At 40.9% G+C, this 25033-nt stretch overlaps 1 protein-coding gene across 2 annotated transcripts in view; it reads right to left on the reverse strand.

Annotated features, from left to right (window-relative positions):
* The window catches only part of PIK3AP1 (phosphoinositide-3-kinase adaptor protein 1), a 41069-nt gene that overhangs the window by 297 nt on the left and 15739 nt on the right, over positions 1 to 25033 (reverse strand). For both annotated transcript variants that reach the window (XM_064662707.1, XM_064662706.1), the window contains exons 3-16: positions 18928 to 19076; positions 17938 to 18082; positions 16324 to 16466; positions 15067 to 15199; positions 14480 to 14676; positions 13043 to 13232; positions 7495 to 7590; positions 6793 to 6969; positions 5950 to 6012; positions 4809 to 5014; positions 3171 to 3243; positions 2678 to 2833; positions 888 to 958; positions 597 to 706 (exon numbers count right to left, since the gene is read on the reverse strand). In XM_064662707.1, the coding sequence (XP_064518777.1) occupies positions 597 to 706; positions 888 to 958; positions 2678 to 2833; positions 3171 to 3243; positions 4809 to 5014; positions 5950 to 6012; positions 6793 to 6969; positions 7495 to 7590; positions 13043 to 13232; positions 14480 to 14676; positions 15067 to 15199; positions 16324 to 16466; positions 17938 to 18082; positions 18928 to 19002 (1835 nt within the window). In that variant the 5' untranslated portion in view covers positions 19003 to 19076. The remainder of the gene's footprint in view (positions 1 to 596; positions 707 to 887; positions 959 to 2677; positions 2834 to 3170; positions 3244 to 4808; positions 5015 to 5949; positions 6013 to 6792; positions 6970 to 7494; positions 7591 to 13042; positions 13233 to 14479; positions 14677 to 15066; positions 15200 to 16323; positions 16467 to 17937; positions 18083 to 18927; positions 19077 to 25033) is intronic.

Consider the following 25033-nt stretch of genomic DNA (forward strand, 5'->3'; position numbering starts at 1 on the left):
CTGCTCTTCATCTGCAGTAATTCTACTATTACTGTAAAGAGATACTATAATACTTGGTTGGAGTAAAACTTTGGTAGTATGGTAGCTTTCTCCTGAACATTGCATGAAAAGCAACAGGAAGAGATTAAAAGATTCTAAGTCTTTTTTCCAACAGACTACAGATAAATTCCAAATATATTCCTTGCCAGAGCCAAGCCAACATACAGAACTTGCTGCACCCACACAGTGGTAATTACTGCTTTAGCAGTTGGAGAATTTTATTAGTATCTGTACTGAGATAACTTTCTGGGGCTTGGACTTCACAGACTTGCACTGGTTGGCCTGTTTGGAATGTTTACAAGTTAAAGTTAGTGGTGTCCTGCATGAACCTCAGTGACAGCACTGCAGGAGGAATGTTACCAACTAGGAAACTGATTCCTCCACGTATTACAGATGAGAAACAAGGATCTTACAATTCCTAACAGTGTGTGTTGGACAGATAAGAGTCTGGTAGATTTTGTTCAAAGATACACTTGCTTCCTGCCCTGCTGCCAGCCTCACTTTCTGTCCATATGGATTCAGGGAAAACTCATTTTTGAGCTGCCTTTTAGCTTTACCTGCTTGCACCTCGAGGAGGCACTCTGGGAGGCCTTTCTGGGAAAGGCAGCCTCTCTGCTTGGTGGGCAACTGGGCTGCGGCTTCTAGTTGTTTCTGGGACTTCATTGTCCTACAAAACAAAGAGAAGTGTTTACAGACCAGCAAAATTTGGTTCTTGCTAGCTTCACAACAGAAGTGGCTACATTTTTCCATTTCTGCAAATGCAGTGCCATCTCTGAGCTCCGTTTTTTCGCATGAAAACAAAGCCATGTACTTAAGAACAGCAGTATACAGCAGAGGTGAGAGCTTACCTCACTGTCCCCTTCCATCCCACTGCTGACACTCAGTATGCTCCGAGTGCTGGAGCGGTTACTTGCACTACCTAGAGTGAGTAAGCAAGACAAAACAAACTGATTATTAAATTCTGGTGATTTAACTGCAAATCACTAACTCAGGGCTCTTTTAACCTCATGCTTAACTCTTGCACACATAATTTAATGCTTCTTTAATTTATTTCCACTGTTATTTTTCACATGTTCAGGATCCAAAGAGCAGCATTTCATACAACACAAAACACAGGGCCATGCTATTATTTATGCTTTCTTTCTAGAAGATTTCTGCCCTATCTAGATCCAGTCGTCTGTTAAATACTCACAAGCATGGTTTAACTGAAAAGATCTGGTGCCAATATCACCTGGCAAGTCAGGCAAATATTTTCACAAGGGTTACACACCCAGCATTTATGGATATTGAAATTATCAGTCCCCATATCTTTAACAACTGCATGAAGGTAGACAGCTCTGAGCACTGTCACATATTTATTACTGGAATAAGTGACTGCTTGAGAGGTTATTGTTCCAAATAGGTGCTTACCACCTCCTCTCACAACAACCCTCACTCATTGCTAGAATGTTTCCTAGTCTGTTTCCAAGCTAAAATGACAAGTTTGTTCATACAACCTTCAGCAACCATCTATACAAACCCATTGAACTGTCATGGACTCAGAGGACGGACTGTTTTTGCAATCAGTCATGCCATCTCCAAAAGTGACAGCTACACTGTTGTGGCTGGTTTCAGTCATAAACAGATAATGTTCTATAGGACTGTGAAATACTGGGACACTAATGTTCAGAAACCTCTATTCTGAAATGGTAGCTAGAGGTTTTCTCCTAAGATGCAGTCCTCCTCCCTACTAGCTTTGGTAACATAACTCTTTATCAGCTGGTACAAAGAGCAGCACTTAAGAGTGCTAAATACTGTGGTACGGTCCAATTCTCACAGTCACACTATGAGAAAGAGCACCAAGCTGCACACAGAGAACTCTGCAGACTTAACATTTCTCTCACAACTGCTTGTATGCAAGTTACTGGTTCAGTCAGCTTCCTCTGGCACCTATTCTCGATGTGTGCCAGCTATATCTTGCCAAGAGTCAAAGGCAGTAATCTCACTGGGACTCAGTTTTCCTTTCAGAGGACCAAAATGATCCTAATGCTTTCTGCAAGAATTGCTCAGTCTGCAATAAGAGCAAGAATGCAGGGATTTAATTTGCATGAATTAAACCTAATGAAAACCAAAGATAATAAAAGTGTGCTGACTGTCCAAGTCACTCAAGAGGTCCCACAGTTACCAATGAAAAATGCTGTCCTTTTTCTACAACAATTGAGGAAATGACATGCAGAGACTGGTTTCCAGCCTGAAATATGAATATGCCCTTCAGGCCAGAAGAGCACACAGCCTGCTGGCAGTCACAGCACGGGAGCATCCTTTTCAATAAGAGAGCAGCTGCCATCTACTCTTCAGAACTGCAGACAGGTGGTATGCCTTCCCCAGGAAAACTCAGGGGAATCTTTTGCTCAGCTTTCAGGTTCTTCTTCTGCAGAGATGCACACACAAGATGCCCAAACCACTTAATGTACACCCAGAGTTGCTTTTACAGTTTTGAGAACACCCAACCTGAGGCATGCAGGGTTTGGGGTGGCAGTGTCAGTGCTGGGATTCAGGAACAGCAGTCCTGTCCCCTGAGCTGACTTGAGGGTCAGGCTGGGGAAGTGTTTTCCATCCAACTTTCTTGTAGAAAGGGTAACACTCAGGGCTTGCTTACTTGTTGTGCTGGATGTGCTTTCTGTTTTCCAATCTCCTCGCTTTAACTCCTTTTTTGGTGGAAAAACGTTTTTCCTGGGGGTGTATTCATATATTCCACATTCCGGTCTCCCCAAAGTATTATGAGAACGTCGAATGGGTACTGTAATTTCTAAATCTAGAAGGGAAAATGAACAGCTCAGAAGGATCTATGCAATTATAGCCTCTGAGAGACAGTTTTGCACTTAAGAACAAAGCTAAACACAAATCACATAAGGGCAGTCATAACTATACATGAATGAATCAAGATGCACTCCACAGATGTGGGCATATTTTCCTTGTCTGTGAAACTGAGGAGTAAAGAAACTTCCCTATGCTTTTGCCAACTGGCACATGGATGAGCATGTTAAAATATTATAGAAATACAATATACACGGACATATTTCTGCCTGAAGAGCCTATTAATATGGTTAGGTGCTTCATTACCAGAGAATGTGTGAATCAGAGACTGTTACCTGCACTTTTGTCTTTTTTTTGCTTCTCCATTTGCCTTCTGGTTATGCTGTCTCGTAGACGTTTCAGATTTTCCTAGAAACATCATAAGATATGTTTTTCAGGGCTTTGGCTAAAGGAGGATGAGCAGCTTTCTGACAAAACTAATATTATATTTCATCTAACTTTGCAGCCAAGCTGTAACAAAGCCTGCTAGACCTGGCTGAAGTCCAAACCATGTCAACAGGTTTTAATCTATTCCCTTCAGAAACCCATGTGTGCCTTTCAGAAGCCAAGATTTTTTAGATGTTCATTGTGTACATTAAGGTCAAGTTCACACACTCAGTTGCAGATAAGCAGCACACTGGGTGTAGAACTCCCTCTATTTTCTGTTTTCACTGTGACATTGGCACAGAAACAAGACACACAATCAACTAACTGCAAAGTTCTTTCTGTACTAATAAACAGACTGCAGGGACAGAAAAGGCTGCCACGCATCCCAGAGTGTGAGGGACAACTCTGACATCCCCAGTGAAGCAAGAGGGGACACCTGGAAATGTAACTGGGAGCAAAGTCTCTTCACCATTGTGTGGCAGCATACTGCACCTTACAGTATGAAAAGGTGGGTAGAAAAAAGACAACTTTTTATCAGTAGGGAAATATGTACATATCTGAGAGGAAATATGGTGGAATCAGTGGAAAAGCAAGTGAAGCAATTGCTGTACCATGAAGCAAGATTTGAAGCAGAGACTTTGAAAGCTGCTCGTGGGATGGGGCACAGAGCATACCACTTCATCTCTTCTACAGACAACTACTAAAGTAGCACTGTGTTCTTCACTGACAGGAGAAGGGATTCCTCTGACTGTTTCTGGGTAGAGAAGATCCTTCCAAGTGAGAATGAGGAGGAGAAAAGCCTTGACTTTTTCTGACAGCTTCCAAAACAATGTCACACACTGGAGACCAGCACCTCAAGTATGAGAGCAGGCTGCCACAGTGTGAGCAAAAGGCTCCAAAAGAAGCAAGCAGTGGTTTTAAAGAGGGAGCCTCTAACTTAAGAATGAAAATTTTAAACTATGACTGCTAGTTACATCAGTCATTATGCTGCTGCCGCCAACAAAATTACTCCCTCATTCAGTTAAGCCACCCAAACACCCTGCTTTTACTAATGACTGTTGCTAGACCTTGCCCAGCTGCAAAGAACAGTCCTGGAGCCATCAACAAACACCCAGGGAGGGATCAGACCATCTACCAGCTAGGACTTCACAGCCAACACACCATCTGGGACACAGTCTTCACTGATCTGAAATGGATGAGAACTGACAAGCTAAATGTTCATCCCAGAAGTCCCCTGCCAGCAGGTAGCTGCTAGGTGACCTCTGGAAAGGTAATTCAGCCAACTGGATTTGGTCCAATTCGGAGTGCACAGATCTCCAAAAACTAACAGTACTACTGCAAGACAAACAGATCTGCATAACAGCTACCTGCTTGTTGCTGCCTGGGAACAGCCCCTCCATGTCAGGAGAGAACTCTGCTAGTTAGCAGAGTTAGCAGTTAGCAGTCTTCCTGCTCCAACTGGGAAAGAACTGTACCTGCACTGAAACAGCTTGTGATATAACCTAGAGAGACACATGTATTTCTTAAACAGTAGAGTAAGTCTGTACCTGCTGGAACCGGAATGATTCTGATCTCTTTTTCTGATTCAGTTGCCACTCCTTAAAATGAAGTACAGCTTCATCCACAGTGAGTATGCCCATTTTCACTTGCTCCTGTAATGTAATCAGCTGCCGTTGGCCTGGGGTTTTCATTCCGGCAAATGGATCATATATGCTTGATTGAGACAGGTCCCTTACAGGCCTGACTATTGTCTCTGAAGAGAGAACACCACCAAAAGTATTATTGAACTTGTGGCATCTGCCTTCCTCACTGAATAGAAAGAGCTCAAGCACCCTTGATATAGCAGAGATGCAAAAAAAAAATAAAATATCAATATTAAAGACTGAATGTTTTCTAAGAAGTGTTTTGTTCTTAGGCCATCCTGCTACTCCTTAGGGCTAAAAGCCCAGCTGAGAGGCAGCCTTGTACACTGATATTTCCCAGAGATAATCTCTGTTCTTAAAAACATAATTTAAGGGAACATCACAAAATGTATTCCTTAAAGTGCTCAGCTTCCTCAGCAATCCACAAAACAGAGCTTTCACCTTGGCAGTCACAAACCTAGACTCTTCCTAGGTCATTTGTACAGCGTAAGTCCAGAAACTGAAAACTCATTCTACTGATGCTGGCATTTTGTAACTCATTTGTAACATAAAGAGGAGTTCCCAACACATGAGATAAAAGCTTAGATGTGGTACCTGGCACTCTGATAGTGCACAGGATAAGAAGTGAAAGTATGAGGACAGAGGTTTGGAGGTGCAGAGAGCAATGGCAATCGGTTCACTAGAAGTGAAATCATGGGATAATGATTAACAAGGAGTGGCTATATACAGAACATTAAAAGAGGGACATCATTTGCATGAAGTAATATGGTTCACATCATAAAAAAGGACTTCAGTGACCATTATGATCCTGACTGAGGATAAACTCCAAGACAGGGGATACATGTAGAGTACATGATAAAAGGATATAGTTATAAAAGTTTCCAATGTCACATGAGGTCAAAAAGGTTGGGTCATTCATAAAGGACTATTATCCCCAGAGCTTTGTAAAACAGTCTATTCTGTCATATTTCATGCAAATGAAGCTATCTCAGCAGATCTGCTTTTGGACTACTGGAAGGATTTTCAGAGTGAACTTCTGACTTACCTTTCTTAATCCTTCCTCTAGGGACATAAAGATTCTCAGGTCTTTGAGCTTTCTGTGCAAAAACTGCAAAACAAACCTTCTTTAGATACTGAAATGCATCTCATGAAGACAGAAATAGCACGGATGAATATGGGAAGCACACAATTCTGTAGTGCATTACAGCTTCTGTTACCCTACTAAGTCCATTAAAGAAAACAAAGATCTGTACAGAAGAATTCCCTTTCTATTGACCTCAAAGAATTTAGCCCAGTCACCTCTGAAAGAAATCTGGACATGGTCTCCCCATAATCCTGCCATGGGAGGAAGGAGAAGTCACTGAAATTACTCTCTCACATGGTACTGTGGTTCTTGTGAGAATGTTTGTGAAATATGACCAAGATTTCCAAAACTGTCTAGCAAACTAAGAGGCACAATCTTCTTCAATTTCAATTAAACCCCATCTCAGAGGGAGATCATGCCCTATATAAATGTGATTGAATCAATTATACTATTACAGAACAGCAATGTCTCAATTTATTAGCTTGATTGTGTCCTTATAATATCAGGATCTTTCCTTTGTAGTTGGATTTGTTTATACCATTTGGGGGTAATCTGGCATCCTATTTCTTTCATTAAGAGCAAGCTCGGGCCACAGTCTTGAGATACAATATCCCCATATTTTCAGAGTAGACAGAAGATGAAAAATATATGAAATTGGATCCCAAAGGTGGTCCAACTCCAGAGTCAAATAATACAGGGATCTCAAAAAGTGTAGGCTTTCTTGGCATTTATTTGGCAACTGAAGCTCATGTCAATGCCATACTACAGTTGACTAGTCTACATTTCCACTGGTACCCAACTCACTTTTGGAGATGTACAGCTCATTGTCTGGCTGTGGAGAACTAGACTCTGGTCTTGGAACAGGGACTGGAGGTCTGTTAGCCATTTCCTGTGGAAAAGTATCTTGTTCCACTGGGTAGTATACATCTTCACCACATGGCTCGTAAACTTCCTCTGAATCTGGCACATCCATGCTACCACCTACAACAGAGTACAGTTTGTAAGAATAACAACCTGGTCACTTCGCTGAACACTGGATCCCTCCAGATGCATTATGTACCACATTTTTACCAAGCTGGCCATTTCACAGGCAAAAGCATCCAGTTCTGCAGTGACTTTAGTGTGCCAAACCCCTTCAGGACAGGACTTGACTTGATAAAGCCATGAACATCTAGTAGCATGTAACTGTTTGCCACTAAACCTGTACCACCTGTTTTGGTGAAGAAATAGTGAAAAACCTCCTAACTCTTTTTAAGAACTTGAAGAACAACTAGTTTAATTAATTCCAGTTAATTGACATACTATAGTTAACAAATCAAACAGAGCACTGGTTTCCAAAAGCTATTTATGATAGTCTACAAAGTACTAAAGAGAATTGTTCCTTTGTCTGAAGCAAGCAAACAGTGTGGACTATCTCCTATCCTTAAGAGATGAACGAGAAATCTCAAATTCTGTTTAATTGCTTTAACTGTGCTGCTGCCATCCCTCCCTCCAAACAGGTCTCACCTTCTAAAAACCTGCGGAGCATGGAGTCTTTTGTAGTTAAAGAAACTTCATCTCCAGCAACTGGAGTGTCTGGTTTGGACTGAAGCATCTCTACATCTGAAAAAAAAAAATCAGAATTATGAACCTGTTAATTATATCCTTAAATGTGTGGAACAATGTAATATAATATAATATAATAAACTGATGTGGTATTTCTGACTGGACCTTTGGTTTATGGTGACAACCAAAGAAGAAGCTGGGCAACTGACCAGACATGTTCCTCAAAAAAGGCTTCTGAGTTGCCATGTTCAGTCCACTCTGCACAAATCTTTTCCAGCTGCCTGATGCTTACACTTGAGGGTGACTAACACTGCTGTTGAGAAGTTCTGACAAGGCTTCAAGCACGCACCGAGTATTGGTTACTATTGAGAGTATGTTGGGCAGATTAAAGTTTTGGCCTCTGCACAGGGCTCTTGAGAGGAAACCTGTGATTTTGCAAGGCAAGACATTAAAGGCAATTTTCCCATGACCCAGAAAATAGTGTTTGTTTTGTTTATTAGCTAAAAGTCAAAACAGTTGGCTGAGTTAATTAGTTAGACTGGAAGGTGTTTAGGGGGTCAGATGATAATCCATATTGAGGAAGGAGTGACAGCAAACAGTAAGATACCTTGTTAATTCAGTGTTTTACATGAAGAATTCTGATTTTTTTTAAAAAAAGGGTCAACCTCACTGTAACCCTAAAACTAATCCTAAAACTAAAATTAAATGTTAGGTAACCACGCTCCTAATGATATTAAAACCAAGACTGATTACTAAGTGAATTGCTGAGGCATATCTATTACTGTGTCATAATTCTATTGCTACATAAACTAGATGGTTTGGGTTATATGCGAGAATATGAAATATTTTTATAAATGTATTTTTATATTTTCTAATATTTCTCATTACTTTCCTGCAAAGTTGCGATTATGAGAAAGGAATAAGAATATGCCAGCAAGATTTTGTGTTTGGTTTTTTTTTCATTTTTTTTTTAAATCAAATCAACTAAATTAAATCAAAGGACTCACTGACAGTCATATGAATGCACTCAACCTAGATTTAACTTCACAGGAATACCTCCAGCATAGCCACAGCACTACTGCATGCTGTATGGACTAACCACACCAGCAACTTCTTAAGAGCTCTGCTGTCTGTGCCACGTTGCATGCTGCTGGAGCTAATCTCCTCACCATCAACTAAATACAGAGTTCATGTAAGTGTCACTGCATTACATGAAAGCACAGATTTGACATCTGAGCATGCTAAAGAATCAGCACTATAGACCTGAAGTTTTCTGTAGAGCGATTTTTCCACCTTATAGCCACTTTGATTATTTTTAACTTAGCTTTTAGAAATGAACCTGTAGCAAACACCAGCCCAGAGGAAAGCCACTTCTTTATGGGTTTGGAGGCAGAACAGAACATGACAGGTGTGCAAAGTTCCTTTCATTCTCTGTGTAGGAAACAGTATCTTCCCAGTTTTGGCTGTGCTCCACAGGATTACTAAACCATCAGTGCAGAGTATTGCAGGTTTTGCTTTCTATCACATAGTATAGTTAAATTAATCAGCTAACTAGTTCTCCTCAGAAGACAAGATTGCCATCTTGCTACCTTCTTGAACACAGGCCTGTTGCATACAGAGGAGACCTAACACCTCATCCATATACCATAACCAAAAAGAAGTTCTCCAATTTGTAAGTGACACCACCTGCTCCACTTGCTGCAAAAACAGGCTAGTGAGACAGAAGTGACAAGAAGGTGGCACACACAAACGGATATTACAGGAAAGGTCACCAGATTTTCCTGAGGCTACTAGGGAAAGTTGGTCTGAAGGGTTAGCAGGAAGAGGGTTAAGCAGTTCCTAGAAGTCAGAATTTAGTAGCTAAAAGATATTTATTCAGAGAGTTTCAGTTTCCCTTTGCAGGGTTTAAAGCTGCAGAAGGGAGCTCAACCGACCTGCAAACAGACATACAGAAGATGGATTATGACCTATAGACCCTTCACAACAGCTAAAATATCTATGTGTGTACTTTAGAAAGTAGGATCACTCTTCCCCCGTAAACATTTGTAAACACTAGATGCCAGGTATTCCTGCACACGAAGCAAGCTACCTCTTTACAGAGACCTCTTTTCATTATGCAAGACAAAAGATTCAACGTGTTGGCATAAATCACAACTCAGAACTTTATAAGCAGTTATATTTTTGAGTACAGTTCTCTCAGCTTGCTCGAGGATGACAAGGTTACTGTTTCTTGCATTAACTAAGGCAAAAATAAAAATCAGTGAGAAGAGTGCTGAAAGTCTGGTCTCAATAAAATGGTGGAGGAGAGAGGGAATATGCAAGAGAGTAGAATAAGGGCATCATGACTTATTCATATGTGAACTAACATCTATTCTTTAGGTGTTAGAGGTCTGCAAATTACAGGACAAAGGACTTTAGTCAGCTGAAACTCTCTAGGTTAAAGGATTAAATCTCTGCATGAAACTCACACTCTACAGAGTCTGAGTGTCCACACAGTTCATTAATATAGAAACAGTGTTATGAGTCCAGATGTTTCAACCAGCTCTCAGCTACTGTCAGTGTCAGACCTTGGACAGTGGGAATTCAGCCTAACTCTTTCCCTAAGTAAAACAGCATAACACCACACACAAACCACACTGTTTAATCTTCACACAAATCAAACAGGTTTTCAGCACTTTGAAGAGGCCTTGCTCTCAGAGTTCCTCCTGTGCTCAATTGCAGCCTACTCAAAACACTGTTTTGCAAAAATCAGCAGGAGGTGCTGGTGAAAGGAAAGCAGAACAAGGAAAGCACTTTATCTGATGCTGTAGTTCCCAGTACCAGCCCGATATGATGGAGGCAACCCTCTCTTTTTGCTGTTCAGCTACTGTGTGACTCATCTGAATTACATTTACCTGCAACCTGCACAAACCTGAAGCAAATTCTGGAAAATTATATTTAACTGTATAAGTATTTTAAAAGTGTAGTAAGAGTGAAGCATGAGGGGAGTGCTCTTCTGAGGAAGGAACAATCAGATTAATGATAAAAAAAATATAGAAGGCAATTCAAACTCCTTAATAAAGAACAGCAAATTAGGTACAGCAAGAGCTAGTGAGGTCCCACTGATGTGCTTAGGAATACTTTATGACCTACACTGCTCAGGGCATTATATCAGCCATTAAAACCTATCTGGGAAAGAATGCTCCCCTTCAGAGGAAGAGAGGCAGTGTTCTGTAGATGAACAAAACTTTTCCATTTTTTTATCAATTATTCCAAACCTTAAAGGCACAACTAGCAATGCAACACAGGCGTGTGCAACTTAAGCAGTGTCAGTTTAAGCAAAACTGGGCCCTTGCACAGCTTCTGCACTTTCTCTGAAAATGTTTTCCCAAGACCAAATGCAGAGAGAAAAAAAAATATAAAATCTCATTGAAAAATCAGAAGTGTGAAGAAAAATACAACACAACACTCTGGTATCCAAGTATTTGCTACTACTTTTAACTCATTACAATGGCTCCAGTCCTGTGTTACCTTATTCTCAAACCAGTTCCTGCCAGACAAATTGACCCTCTGGTATCTAACCTTCCTTTGATCAGTCTCTGAAAAGCTGAGGTGGAAGCCTGCCTTGACCACAATAAATAGGCACACTGCCACAGTATGGCTACACTTAAAATAGCCCAGGTATTGTCCTCTACACCACAGTCATATCTGTTCACATAAGAGTAATTCTTAGAGAAAGTACCTCAGTAGAAGTTAATTATGGTTTCCTAGGGAGTTTTTCATCCTCACAAACCTTTAAGTCAGTACAAAAGCTTGAATCCTTTATTTGTGATGGCAGTTCTAAACCAGCCAGCACTCCCATTAATTTCAGTGGGGGTTTGCCTGTGTATTGTTTGTGTTCTAAATAATAATGAAACACTTTTAACTTTGAGAGAACCAATCTAAGTGTCAAGAACTGTGCCAATTTAAACTTACCTGTTACAATACAGGTCGTTTTTAAGCACTTTTCAGACAAGCTGTAAATATTCTTCAGGCAAAGACTAACAGACTACATAAGAAAAACAGAGAATTTCAATAAAAGACTCCTGAGTAGAAGGCAGCAGAGCTTTGTGTGCGGAGGCAACATACTAGAACTCCAGAAGAAGCAGGAGAGGCTTTTCAGAGTCCAGTTCAAAAGTGATAAATTACAGGGAGCTTGATTTGCGCACATGAAAGAAAGGAATATCCCCTTCATAGTTTCTGGGAGATATGGGCATTTTGGGGCTTGAAGAAGACAAGTTGGGCTCAGTAGTTTTAAGCATGCTTTTCCCCCCTGCACAGGCTTCGTCAATCAACTCCATTCAGCTGTGTACTGATTGCAGGCAGAGCTTGCAAACATCTACAAACTCACCCCCATTACTGCAAACAACAGCAGCTTTGTTTCTTACAAGTCCAACCCGACTTACTGCTTATCTCCACCTGAAGGCAGAACAATCCTGGTTTTGGTAGCAAAATTATCCCTGCAGCGACCAAACAAAACTTCGCAGAGAAGAATCTATGATTTCAGGCAAAGAACTGACAGAGTCTTCTGGGCTCAATAATCAAGGAAAATGTGTTTTATAGTATCATGCAATCTAAAAGAGGAGAAAGACAGCCCAGGACCAATACAGCCTACAAGCAAGAGTGTTTCAGAAAGGAAACTTTTCCCTGGAGGCAGCACACTTAAAACCTGCAGAAACACTAGAAGTCCTTATGGAGGTACTTAAATTATAAGAGGCTAGATTCTTTGCTCATCATGGGAATCATAAAATATATCAGTGGGATGAAGCCAGACCAAATAGGCAGGTAAGTAATGACAGCAAATTTACAATTGCTTAACATAGGTATTTAACTTAATATTTGCAATTGGCCTCACAGAATATTAATGGAACAGTGAAAAAGTTAAACAACTGCATATTTATCAGAATTAGCTCTATATTTTTAGCAATAAACCGACTGTATTAGAATAATGATTTTTCAATTATAATCTTTCCAGTAGACATATTTCTATATGCTCCCTTTCTTTTGCTTTCAAGCTGTTGTGCTAAAGCTCAGCTCTTGTTTTTTCAGTTTCCCAGTTGTCAGTAAAATCACATCTTTTTTGTTGGTGTCTGTAAGTCAGAGTGCCCTTAGGCCGCCGGTTCTCAGGAGGGAGAATCAGAACATGGTAGAAAATTTAGTCTCTTCTATATGCTACATTACTTGCTCAAGGTTCAGGGAGTCCTCAAAACACTGAGGAAACAGCTCTTGATCTTGTAAACTAGCAATCAAAAAAAAAGTATAGAGCAATTCTATCAGCTGCCAATATTAGAGATGGAGCACAGTTTCCTTGTGGTGTGAGCAGAAAAGCTGTAACTGTGACACTACTGTGTATGAGAGACAGGAGCTCTGAGCAACCTGATCTGTTTGAAGATGTGTCTGCTCATTGCAGGGGGGTTGGATGAGGTGAGCTTTAGAGGTACCTTCTAACCCAAACCATCCTATGATTCTGTGATTCTATGAATATACATACAAAGATCTTCTGGAGCACCAGGGACAAATCCAGCCATGGATTCATAAAGCTCTTCATCAGAGCCAGGATTCAAGGAACACTTCATTAACAGATCTGTGGACAGATGAGCCATGGACTCATAAATAGACTCATCCTCCTCGCCTTGCATCAGCTCTTCCTTAATGTGACTCTTCAGCATATCTGCAGTTTCCTGGAGAGGAAGGAGGGCAAGAAAAAAAAAGTTCAAGTCTCATTTAAATAAAGAATGTGGAGAATCAAAGCAAGCAAACAATACCTCATTCTCCCATCACTTATGGAAAAAAACACCTAAAGGCAGCCCATTCCCAAAGATTAAGGCCTTCAAAATCTATGTTGTAGTAATAGGTAAGGAAGGTGAAACAAGTTGGTCCTAACACATTCTGAAGAGCCGTTACAGCCTCTCACCCCTTCAATTTCATGTCCTACCAAATATCTGCAAACTCCCAGAACATAGGCATAGCTCATTCTAAAAATACAAATGCTTGTCAAAGGCTATTTTGGGGCAAGCGTAGCTAACCATAAGGGGGAAAGCTTGCCACATGCAGAGCACCTGCAAGATAGCAAAGTTTTAGCTTTGATGTAGATTCAGTTTCAGTTTCTTGGCCATTAGCAGCAGCATGTAACACCCAGAGTGGGAGTACACAGACCCTTTTCTGTGATATTAACAGGAAACCTCACAGCAGGCAGCTGTTGACATAATACAGGCAACTTCTAATTCACAGGACAGCAGAACCCTTTCTCACATATTTGCAACACGGAGCAGGGGAAGAATGCAGATCTTCACCAAACCACACCAGGGAGCAAAATGTAAAGTTTCATTTCATCCTATTCCCAAGTTCCAAGTATGTCACAAGCACAGTCATCTTAACCAGTCACAATACTATAAGATATTCTTCCATCCACAAATGCCAACTCATGGGCCCTCAATCCACAGGGCATGTGTTTCAAAACTGTCTACACATGCTTCCCTTCAAAAAGAGTCAGGCCAGTAGCTCATAAGATGCTCTACAGAGGTGCAGAGGAACCTTTGCTAGAGTGAAAATAAGGTGAGTAAAGGGGTTTACTGGGATTTTCAGATATCCATACTAGTAGTGATTCTAGTCACTACCTTGCAGTTGTGTCACTGGTGCAGATGATTTGTGTGCTCTGGTACTATGCTGCACAGCTTGACAGTCAATAAGCAGGACCTACTCTTAACACAGCTGTCTCTGTGCTGGTGGAGAGAATATGGGAGGAGCACCATACTGCAATAAGAGGTTGGAAGGACTCCCTGTACATCTCTCACTTACCCCAATGCAAAGATTTTGATCCCACAATTTACAGTTTCTGCAGCTCTCCTGCAACACTTAAGTGCCAAGCTTGGTGCCACTGCCTACACTCTCTGTGGGACAAGGCAGAAAGACTGCTGCTTCCTCTTACCACATATTCATCAATGAACTGGCGGAGATCCTTAAAGCCATGCTTTTCTGCTATGGTGTTTGGGTAGTGGCCATACTTGTTGGCTACACTGTAGGCCTGCAGCGCTCCAGGGCATGTAAGCAGCAAGGCAGTGAGGTTCTTCAGCCCATATCTTGCAGAGAAGTGAAGCAGTGTTGGCAACTCCTCATCCCTCTGATCTACGAGAACAGGAGCCCATTAGAATCTAAGTTTTTCTCTAGCAGCAATAGAGATATAGGCGAGAAACAAAGGAGAAAATATGGGAGACATTTGGGGACCATTATCTTTTCACTCTGGTTGTGTTTGAAGCTGTCTACCCAGCTGCATCTGTCGTAGTTTAGGAAGTGAGACTGATGAATGTAATTAAAAAAGGGTCAGCTGACACAAAGGGCAATCCCCTTTCTATAGAAACTAATAAAGAAATCACCAGAAATTTAGCTTCTTGGCTGAGATTCAAGATTTTTGAGACAGCCTATGCAGGTACCACATCCCACAGCGTTAAGGCACTTCAAGGTAAAACAATGGATACAAACAAAGTTTAAAAATAAACCAAGAATCTTTTAACTTACTTGCTGTCATATCTTCTTCTTCCAGCTGGTTGATTCCAAACAGGTGTAAACCACTGGCAGGAATGTTCTTCTTGAGTGACTCAGTCAACAGTTTGTCCAGTGCTTCTATGCTGTATGGCACGATTTTAAAGGCCTAGAGATAAATGGAAAGTGCTTTTATTTGGAGGAGTCTGGAGATTCAGTTAAGGTGAGATTTCTACGGTGTTTTTATTATTAAGCACAATCAGAAAACAGTAGGTATAAACGTGGAAGGTAGAAATGTTCAGGTTAAGCAAAGAACATGAATAGCTTCCTGGTCCAGAAACAGCATATCATTAAACTGAAGACACTCCACAACAAGACAGAGCACAATAAGAAAGTCACTCATGCAACTGCAAGCACAGAAAACTGTAGCCTCCTACTTCCTTGTCAGGCATAATCTTACTTCTGTAACTGTTCCAATGAAGTGTCCCTCCTGCTGTAAGTATGCACTAGCCCATGTTTAATTACTCTGGTGTAAACTCTGGGTTTGGCTTTTGAGCTGGTTCTTAGCCACTGCGAAACAAGCCTATTCCCCAAGCAGAGGCATCAACCAGTTCCAACTTCTCCACAACTTGAACTAAAAAGTAAAGAAAACGCAGTCTCCCCTGCCCCAGGTATACTGGTGACTAACAGCACTACTCTGTAGGCTTATGCTACGTGGCCAACCAGGGACATGCAGGCAGGCAGCAAGGCAACACATCTGAGAGCTTGCCTTGTGCAAGCTTTACTCCTCTGACAGGGTTCAGGTACCCCAACTGGGCAAAATACAATATGAAAACTGAGAAGTGGCTTTGTTAAAGAAGTGCTAAGAGGAAATGAATAACTTTATGTTACTCTGCTTCCTTCAGATAATACGAACCTTTGTTTCTATTCACATTTTAGGTACAAATTCCCAAACAGTTTATTTCCTTATGGTACTTTCTGTTATACCAAGTTCTGTCATTCCAAGCTTTTCAAGTCATCAAGATCTAAATGTGAGTGTTGACTGACTGCATTTCTTTTTTTGTTAGTTGGATAACCTGACTCAGCCAGCTATGTGCTTCAGAGACAGAAAAAGCACCCATGCTTTCACTAGAAGGGGGTGTTAAGGTTACGTGATAATCCCTAAATAACCTTGCATTTCTTCATTTCAGAAGAGCTACTTCATGGCAAGCATTTTTACTTATGCCCACTTGTCTTAGCCTCCGAAAGAGCTGGTTTCCAAAGCATAGTTTCTATGTTTGCTAAAGTCATTACCTGGCACATGAACTGTACAGGGTTGGCTGCATTAGCCAAAAGTCTGCTGATTTCCTCCATGTCCGTGTGGTAAACGACACTCGTTTCTCCCACCATCAAGTCCCCTGAATATATCTGCAGAGGCACTGTCCCAGAGGTTAAATCTTTGAAAAGAAAGAGCAGAAATCACCATTAGAACAAACAATGGCCATGAGTTTGCATCAAATACTGTGAGGATAGGAGTTTGGATATACTGCCAGATGGATACCAAAACAGTTTCTGCTGTACTGAATTCATGAAGAGTCATAAAAAGAGTCATGATCTTGGTCTGAACACTAGGTAGAAAAGTACTTCTTAACTACCTTCTTTATATCTATGTCAATGCCCATAGCCTGTGACCTGCTAAGTCGTCTGCTAACAGTAGTAGACTGGACCATTGATGTGAGCAGTACTTCACCTCAAATTAGAAAGCCTCACATCTCTCCATCCCTGGCTTTCTCTGGAAATCTCTTTAAAGCCATGCCATAAAATACAAGAGAAGGGAGAGAAATCTGAAAAGTCACTGAGAATTCTGCAACATCTGTCAGCCTCACTAGTGTCTGAATAAGATCAATTTAAAAGAATTCCAGCTTTGCAACTTTATCCATGCAAAGGATTTTCTTCTACCTGCACTTTGAGAGCTTCTTGATGTTTTGTCTAGTGTCTATTCATAAGTCTGGACTTTCTCTTTGAAACACAGATATTTTGAATCCCACTGAAATTAATCTTTCCCTGTTAGCAATTTAGGAAATGATGAAACGGTTACAGTCACACAAGAAATGAATTAAAAATTATTTCTCTTACTATTAGAAACTGCAGAGCTTCACTTGTACACTCCATCATGTTTATAATTCAAATACAAGCTGGTTTTAAGGCCTGTGTTTATATTATAAGTCTTGCTTTAAGACAGATTAAATTGAACCTTTATATGTGGGTGAGGTCACCTTCTTTAAATCAACCCACCTCACTGACTTTATGGGAGTTGCTATAATGACTATTAGTCTCTATTCTCAGAGCTAGAACAATGACTCTTCAAGAGGACAGACCAAAGTAGATTAAATAAAATAATGCTGGGAAACTACTATCAATCTTTAAGGTTCTGAAATCATGCCCCTAAAGTTTAGTAAACCTAAAGTTTAGACAACCTTCAGTTTTGTAAATGTAAATATCTAGAGTGACAGAACATATATAATTAAAAGGCAAGCCAGAATAGTTTCAGTTTTGATCACAGAGATCATTACACATTAAGCTGTCACAGTTATGCAATTATTTAACTTAGCACATTGGTACCCTGCCAATGCTAATGTGGTGGTGGTCATCACACACAGTTAAGTTTAAAGTGCTTTACAAGCTTCAAGGTGTTTCCATACTGCAACCTACTGCTGCTGGGGGGAAAACAGAGCCCTCAGGCAATAGTATCTCTCAGCTCCTCATCACAAAAGTATCACAAAAGATGAGAATGCAAGGTCAAGATTTTCTGGCCTCCATTTTTCTGCATTGCAACCTTTACCCCTCTGGCACTTCTCAGGACAGGCAGGTTGAGATAGAAAGGAAGCAACGGGGGAAGGAGGTGGGGAAAATCTCAGTCCAGCTTACTTGGAGCCTTCAGAGAGATTGTGTACTCATTCTCCATCTTGGCCAGCACACGCACAGAGGATGCATTCTCTGGAGAGAATTCAACTTCAGTTTTCATTTCACCATCTAGTTTACATTTCATGATAATATAAACTGTTGTCTGCACCTAAGAGAAAGGGCATTACAACACACAGGTTCAATAACATAAAAATACTTACTTTGTTAAGTCCATTTTCTTGGAATTTTGTTGTCATTGCAACTAACACATGAATTACCATCTGACACTTTCACAGTCCTGAATGGTTTTCAGGAGCATCTTCCAGTCATGGACTAGCTGGGCAGGTGGCTTCTGTTACAGGTTGCACCAGCACAGATATATGCATTAAACTGATAAAACTCTAGATTTATCAGATAGATTTATAAACTGATTAAAGCTAGATTTATAAAATTATTTAGTTTCAGCTCTATCAGTCTCTTCACTCAAGCAGCACAGCTACATTTTAAACAGAAACAAAAGAAGAAACTTAGACTCTTTCCCTCTGGGGAGATGCTATACTAAGAAGTGCTGTTTTTCAGACAAGAAGCCCTGATCCAAGCTCTTCAGAGTCACTTATGAGGCACACACCAGAACTGTCATACTAGACTGCATCCAAGCTGTGGAGTTAATTTGTTCATTACAATCACCTTACTCCATTTGCCACCAGAACAGAGGAAGGGAAGAGTGTGAATCTGCCTCACAGCACACAAGCCAAGCATCTGTGTTAATGAGACTGTCAACCAGTGACATTGCAGCCTCCACTGCACTGAGCACTGCATGTTACCAAGTTATTCCTGGGCCTAGGGAACCAAGCTCATGAAACAGACATTGAGGACAGGGGGTTGAGAGGGAAGGAGACAGAAAATGAATTCAGGACTAATTCCCAGGCCTGTAAAGCTGACCATTACAGAGCAGCATAATGGGTTGCATCAGCACACGGTAAGAACACAGCCCAAGGAGCAGACATACAGTACCCCACATTGTATGCGGTCAGGCTGCACCACTGGGTGGTCCCCAGTGCTCTTGGATGATCTGTGTTCTTCACTCATGGCAAGTTTATGGAAGTGAGCTGGATTCTTCTCCTCTTCTGTTTCTGTATCAGTCACAGAGTCACAGCCGGAGTCTAAAATAAAGCATGGAGAGTCTTGTTACATCACTCCCCTTTGCTGAAAATGCCTATCACACACATCCATCCTGAGAAACGGCCAGGGAGCTAGTAGGGTGGAACTTGCCATTCCTCTCAAAGATAAAAGGGGATCTAGCTGAAGAAAGGGAAACTACAGAGCTTCCTCTTTTTTTCCCTTAAGAGGTTTTCCAGGGAAGATTCACAAAGACATAAAAGTGGTGGAATAGCACTGAATATGCTTACAAAACAAACAACAATGCCACTCTTTGCTGAGATGCATAGTCTCCTCTCATGTTAGATAGGAAAATTAGTATGTGAATGTCTAATGTAAGAATGATCGTCAACTGACTCCAGCTGCACTCTGATACACTGTAGGATGGCCAGCAGCCTTTAGTCTTCCTTTCCTAAAGTAAATGATGAAAATGAACTTTTCTGTCATTTCAGTGGCATCTTCAGTTTTCTCAACCCTGCTTATGCTGCTCACCCAAACTCCCAAGTTCATTATTGCATCAAAAAATACAACATGAGGCAGTAGTATGAAGGGGTTCTGTTCCTTGAGCCACAACTATAAGCTCCAGTATCTATACAAGAGCAAAGCTGAAATGTACCAGAGCCTTTGCATCGAAAGTAACAGCACTTTACCTGAATAGTCTCAAGAGTAGAAGTAGAAGTAAACGCATGTAAGCCTACAGTAAGTGTGTACAAAACAATGTTGTCATTCCCATTTCCCAAAACGAGCACGGATATTGATGGAAGTGGAAACAAACTGAATTGATACCACTGACTGGAAAAAAAACAACAACCCTAGCCAGAACTAAAATAGATTACTTACCCCTGCCAGGAAATACTTTTCTCAACTAGAGAAAGGAAACAAAGCGAACACTTTTTTAGCTAGTTTCTACTTCTTGATTCACATGGTTCCCACCAGGTTTTTTCCCCTCTGTCTCCCAGAACATGGGGTGAAAGTCACTGACTTCATCTTGTCAGAAGACTGACATGAATTCTTAAAACTATCTCCCATGACCAAAATTTCCCAAACTTTGGAAAACTGTGGAGCAGTCAAGAATTTAAGACAACATTTTGGAAGTTATTTGTTATTTACTACTTAGTATAAAAACACATCTGTAAAAAGCAGTACAAATTATTTACTAGATAAAACCTCAGATTTGGACTGACAGAGTTTTTTATATTAGTAAGAAATGTTCTATTTAAAATGCTCACTCCTGAGGAGAAAGACCTAAGTGACCAACCATGCTGTGGAACCTGTGGCATCCATAGCGTGAAGCTGTCAAGAGTTCTGATTTTACTCAGAATCTCTCAACCTCCAAGTACATTAATTTTCCACAAATCAGGAGAGCCAAAGTTAGTAAAAGCAGGCCACCACTAGGAGTTCATGTCCTCCTTGTTTCAAACATTGAAGCTAGAAGTCAGTCAGGAATTTAAATCTAGACTTCTTCATCATCATCATTATTATTATTATTATTATTATTATTATTATTATTATTATCATCAAAGACTTAAACTTAAGATATTTGAAATTCTTTGTCACACATTTTTTTTTTTAATATATATTTTCTATACATTTAAATGGGATTTTAGGACTTAGAATAAATCAACTTCACTTTCTGGAGACAAGTTTTAAGCCACAAAACTTTAGCAAATCATTCAGTTGAAATTTTTGTCACAAACAGCGGTGCACACACATTTTAAGTATGTGAAACTCTCCACATAGCAACTAAGCCTACTCACATGAGTACAAGTAGATTGCTGCCTTAATGTTTGCTGTAGAAAGAATGGAGCCAAAAATTTACAGCTCTGAAGTTCAAGTAAGGTATCACCACTAATATTGACATTTCTTAAACAAACCTAAAACAATGCATGTAATTTAGCAAACGGATTTTAATACTGCACCAACACAAGTCTGAAGATTTGACTAAACAACTACTTTGACGCAAGGCTAAAGGCTGTACTGAACGTGGTCTTTCAGATTTTTAAACAGTGGTACCAAGTATTAGAGAAAATGAACTAAGGCTTTATATTCCTTAACTCAATATTTTAATCTATACTGTTCAAAGTCATCAGCTGCAAGAGCCACACACATTTTGGGAACCCTTCTCTGAGAGAAACATGCACTACTCCCACCTGGGAATGCCAGGCTGCCCAGCTGCACACAGGAGAAAATACAGCACTGGTCCCACATCCTTCCCTTACATGATATTTGGCATATGCAGAGCAAGATGTCATGTATTTTGGGGAAGAGAAGAGGCAACTATTACTAGAATAGTCTCTCTGTAATTGCTGTTGGTTTCTTCCAATATGACTAAATCAGAACAACTAAGCTCACAGCAGATGAGAGAGCTAGTGATGACCAAATTACAACAAAACATTAATGTTCCTGCAACATATGCACAAATGGACACTTGCCAGCATCCTGATCCTCAGGGTATCATCCCCAACCCGATATGGAACCATTAGTGTGGTAATTTTTACCTCATTTGACCAACATGTGGTCCTTTTCAGAGAAAAATTAAACCTAAAGCTGTGGATCTCAGCTACAACATCTACAGTAAGCACGGATAAGACAGGGGGCAAGGAGAGAACAAGCCCCTGGTCTCTCTGCTTTAATGATGTTATTTGATACTAGAAACAAATTAACAGATAAAGAATAACTGGGGCTTTTAGGAAGTTCTGGCACTGCCTGACCCTGTCCTGCACTTCCGCATTCTTGTAACAGAGGTGGCTACCCAGAGGTCATATGTGAGCACAGAGCTGTTAGGTAATACAGGAAGAAACAAGCAATGTTAATCAGTAATTGGATTAACAGCTGAAGGAACAGGCATTCCGAGTTTCGGGTATGAATTACTCATCTGTTTTTTCATTCAGAAAATACTGAAATTGCAAAGTACCAAATTCCCACATAAGCAGTGAAATGATCCTATGATTCATCTCTCAAATTCCAATCACGTACTACTGACTGACTCATGAACCTGCAAGAATTGGAAGAGGAAACCATCCCATTACATTCGATAATATCCATGCTCTAAAGCATTGTTAGATCAGGCTTTCTACTCAATAAGATACTTCAGTAATCACAACCTATTTGCATATACAGATTCAGCAATTATATTATTACAATAATACCCATGTTGGAGAGGCCATCACTGAGGAGATCAACAGACTTATTAGAAAGGTAAGTGAATACCTGAATTGAGCTTCTCCATGAGCAGGTGCTGTAGGTCAACAGCTCGTGGCTCTGCCTTTCTGTTCCCCTTTAAATGGAGGCTACCTCAGGCCTCACTTGACAGTCTGTGAAATACTTGTGAGAACAAGCAGCAAGCGGGGGAGATGCGGTCCAAGAAACCCGACCACATTTCCCCTTGAAGAACATGCCCCCCTCCGGGAAGTGTCAGTGGCTGAGCTGCAGAGAGCAGCCCCACGCCCTTCTTGCCCGCCCTGCAGAGCTCCCTGCACAGCTGCCCTGCAGAAACTCACCCCAGAGAAAAACCCAGGGAAAATGGAGGTATGGACATGTGTTTCAAGAGCCATTTAGCACTTTTAGAAGCAAACATGAAGCAGCCAGTTATTTTGGCCTGCTGCTGTAGAGCCCTCACAGCTCGCTCTGTCATCCATTTCCTCCTGGCTAAGCTGGCAGGCTATCGGCATGGAGCCAGCAGCTGTGGTTTTTCACAAGTCAGCCCTTACAGCATGGGACACGTGAATGCTTGGAAGGACTCAGCAGTCTGTCCAGATCACTCTGTCATCCAGACAGTAACGCAAATGGCACAACTGGGCAACAGTGTGCCTCTAAGTTCTGCCTGTGTGGACCAACTCCCAGCTGGCATCTATGAACACTTCCCATTCTGTCCATCAGCCAGGTGAGACAACTACCTCTCACGAGGCCTCAGACTTTACCCCAGTATGCCCAGAGCAAGATGGAAGGCCCTCAAAGAGAGCTTCTGCTTTTACTTGAAGCTTGCAATTGGCCAGTCTCCTTTTCCAAATGCTAACAAGGACCTAGTCTCCCAGAGCAACGCCAGCTGCATTTGCAAAAAGAAGGCAGACCACTCCTCAAAAAGAAAGTCAGGGAAAGCAGGGAAAGTTATCTTTCATCATGCTAATCTCTTTATCAAGGAGATAAACACTCATGAGTGAAACATCTTGTGATAAGCCCTCAAAACTGAGTTATACTGTAGCAACATTTCCCCTTTCAACAGAATGGAAAGAAACAGCAGAAAGGCAGCAGTTGAGAAGAACAAAACACAGGAAAATGTAAGACTTTGTAAAACTTCCCCTTCTCTCCAAACCCCTCATCCCAAGCAGCAGCACAGCACCTACAAACAGATTTTCGGTTCTACAAAGAACATGGTCATATTTCATATGTTGTGTAAAGCTGGAAACTACAATAAACTATTTCTCATTCTCCATCAGGAAATAAGGTATATTTTACTACATAAAGTTCTGCTGAGGGTCTCACAGGTCTAGTGGTCAATTTATGACAGGATTATGTGTATAAACCTAAAGAACTAGCTGGGGTGCACAGGAACAGGACAGAGGCAGGAAAGAGTTTCTGAGGAGGAAGCAGGGTTCTGGCCACCCAAACAACAGACATTGAGTACATGACCAAAATCTCAAGAAAGAGAGGCTGGAATAGTTCATTTCCATCACCTATGCCAGAAGGAGACAACACATACTGACAAAGCGTATGCATGACTTTTGAGAGTGCCAAGAATCACATTACATCCACCACTGATTCAAGTTTTCCTGAGCAGCCACAGATAAGAAACATGAACATCCAACTTGCCAATTCAGTATCTCTTCTTGTCATATCTCCTTGTTTCAGTTTAAGCAGAATGTGTAACATCTGAATGACAGAAAAAACATTCCCTGTAAAAGCCTTCAAAGCTGGAATTCCACCATAGAGAGGTGGGTAGCTGCTTTGGAAACATTCAATGAGATCACTGTTTGACTGAAGGTGTGGTTCTACAAATGGTTTCAGTAGATTTAAAACCACATTACTACTGAAACGGAAGTCCCACTCTCCCTCTCCTTCAAATTGTCTCTCTTGGAATACCACCCTTGCAGTCCAATGCCACACCTAATCATCCAGACAGATGAAAGGTGGAGAATGAGGCAGGCCACTTTTTTTCAGCACTCCATGCTAAGGTCAGCCTATGCCACTGATGAAACTTCCCCCTGGGAAACTCAAGATCCACTGTTATTCTCAAGTCACCTTTGAAAATCATGTCAAAAATTTTCTGAGGTAATAACAAACAGCCATGAAAATGCTACAAAATGCAGTCCTGGAAACAAGAAACCATCCAAGTGCCCAGTAAAGGTCTTTGAACCTGAATTCTGTTCCACGGATCTCTTCAGACCCGCTCTGTAAAGCATCTTTGGTTTGACCACACACTTCTGCAAAGATTTTTCAGAAATCACTGCAGCTGTTCCAGACTTGAAAGAAAGTGATCAGTGATGGTCACTGGGCAAGTGTTTTAAAGCCTTGCAGTTCACATTGGCAGATACCCAGAATTGGTTTTAGACACTACCATAAAGCAACCTGTGAGAAGATTATCAGAACCACAAGCCACAGAGAAATATTAGTATTTATGATGTGCATGAAGACTATTATAGCTTGACACTTCCTAACCACATCAGTCTCTGTACTTTACTATTTTTGGGCTATCATTTTATTGTCTCTGCTTAGAAAACTTGTATGCACTTATGCTAGCACTGCTTGAATTTTATACTGTCATGAAAGACAAGCCATGAAGTACTGCTTTTAATGTGCATAAACTAGGACTTTATGAAACACCTTGATGACAAACAGTTCATCCATCCTGCAGCTAGGAAGACTGTTTCAACTGCTTGATCCCATTTGCTACAGATGAATAAGGACATTCACACATTATCTCAGTATCACTTGGGGACTTAGTTAAGGGTTCTCCACTTGCTTT

Source organism: Pseudopipra pipra, chromosome 8, assembly GCF_036250125.1.
Source record: "Pseudopipra pipra isolate bDixPip1 chromosome 8, bDixPip1.hap1, whole genome shotgun sequence".
Classification (NCBI taxonomy): Eukaryota; Metazoa; Chordata; class Aves; order Passeriformes; family Pipridae; genus Pseudopipra; species Pseudopipra pipra.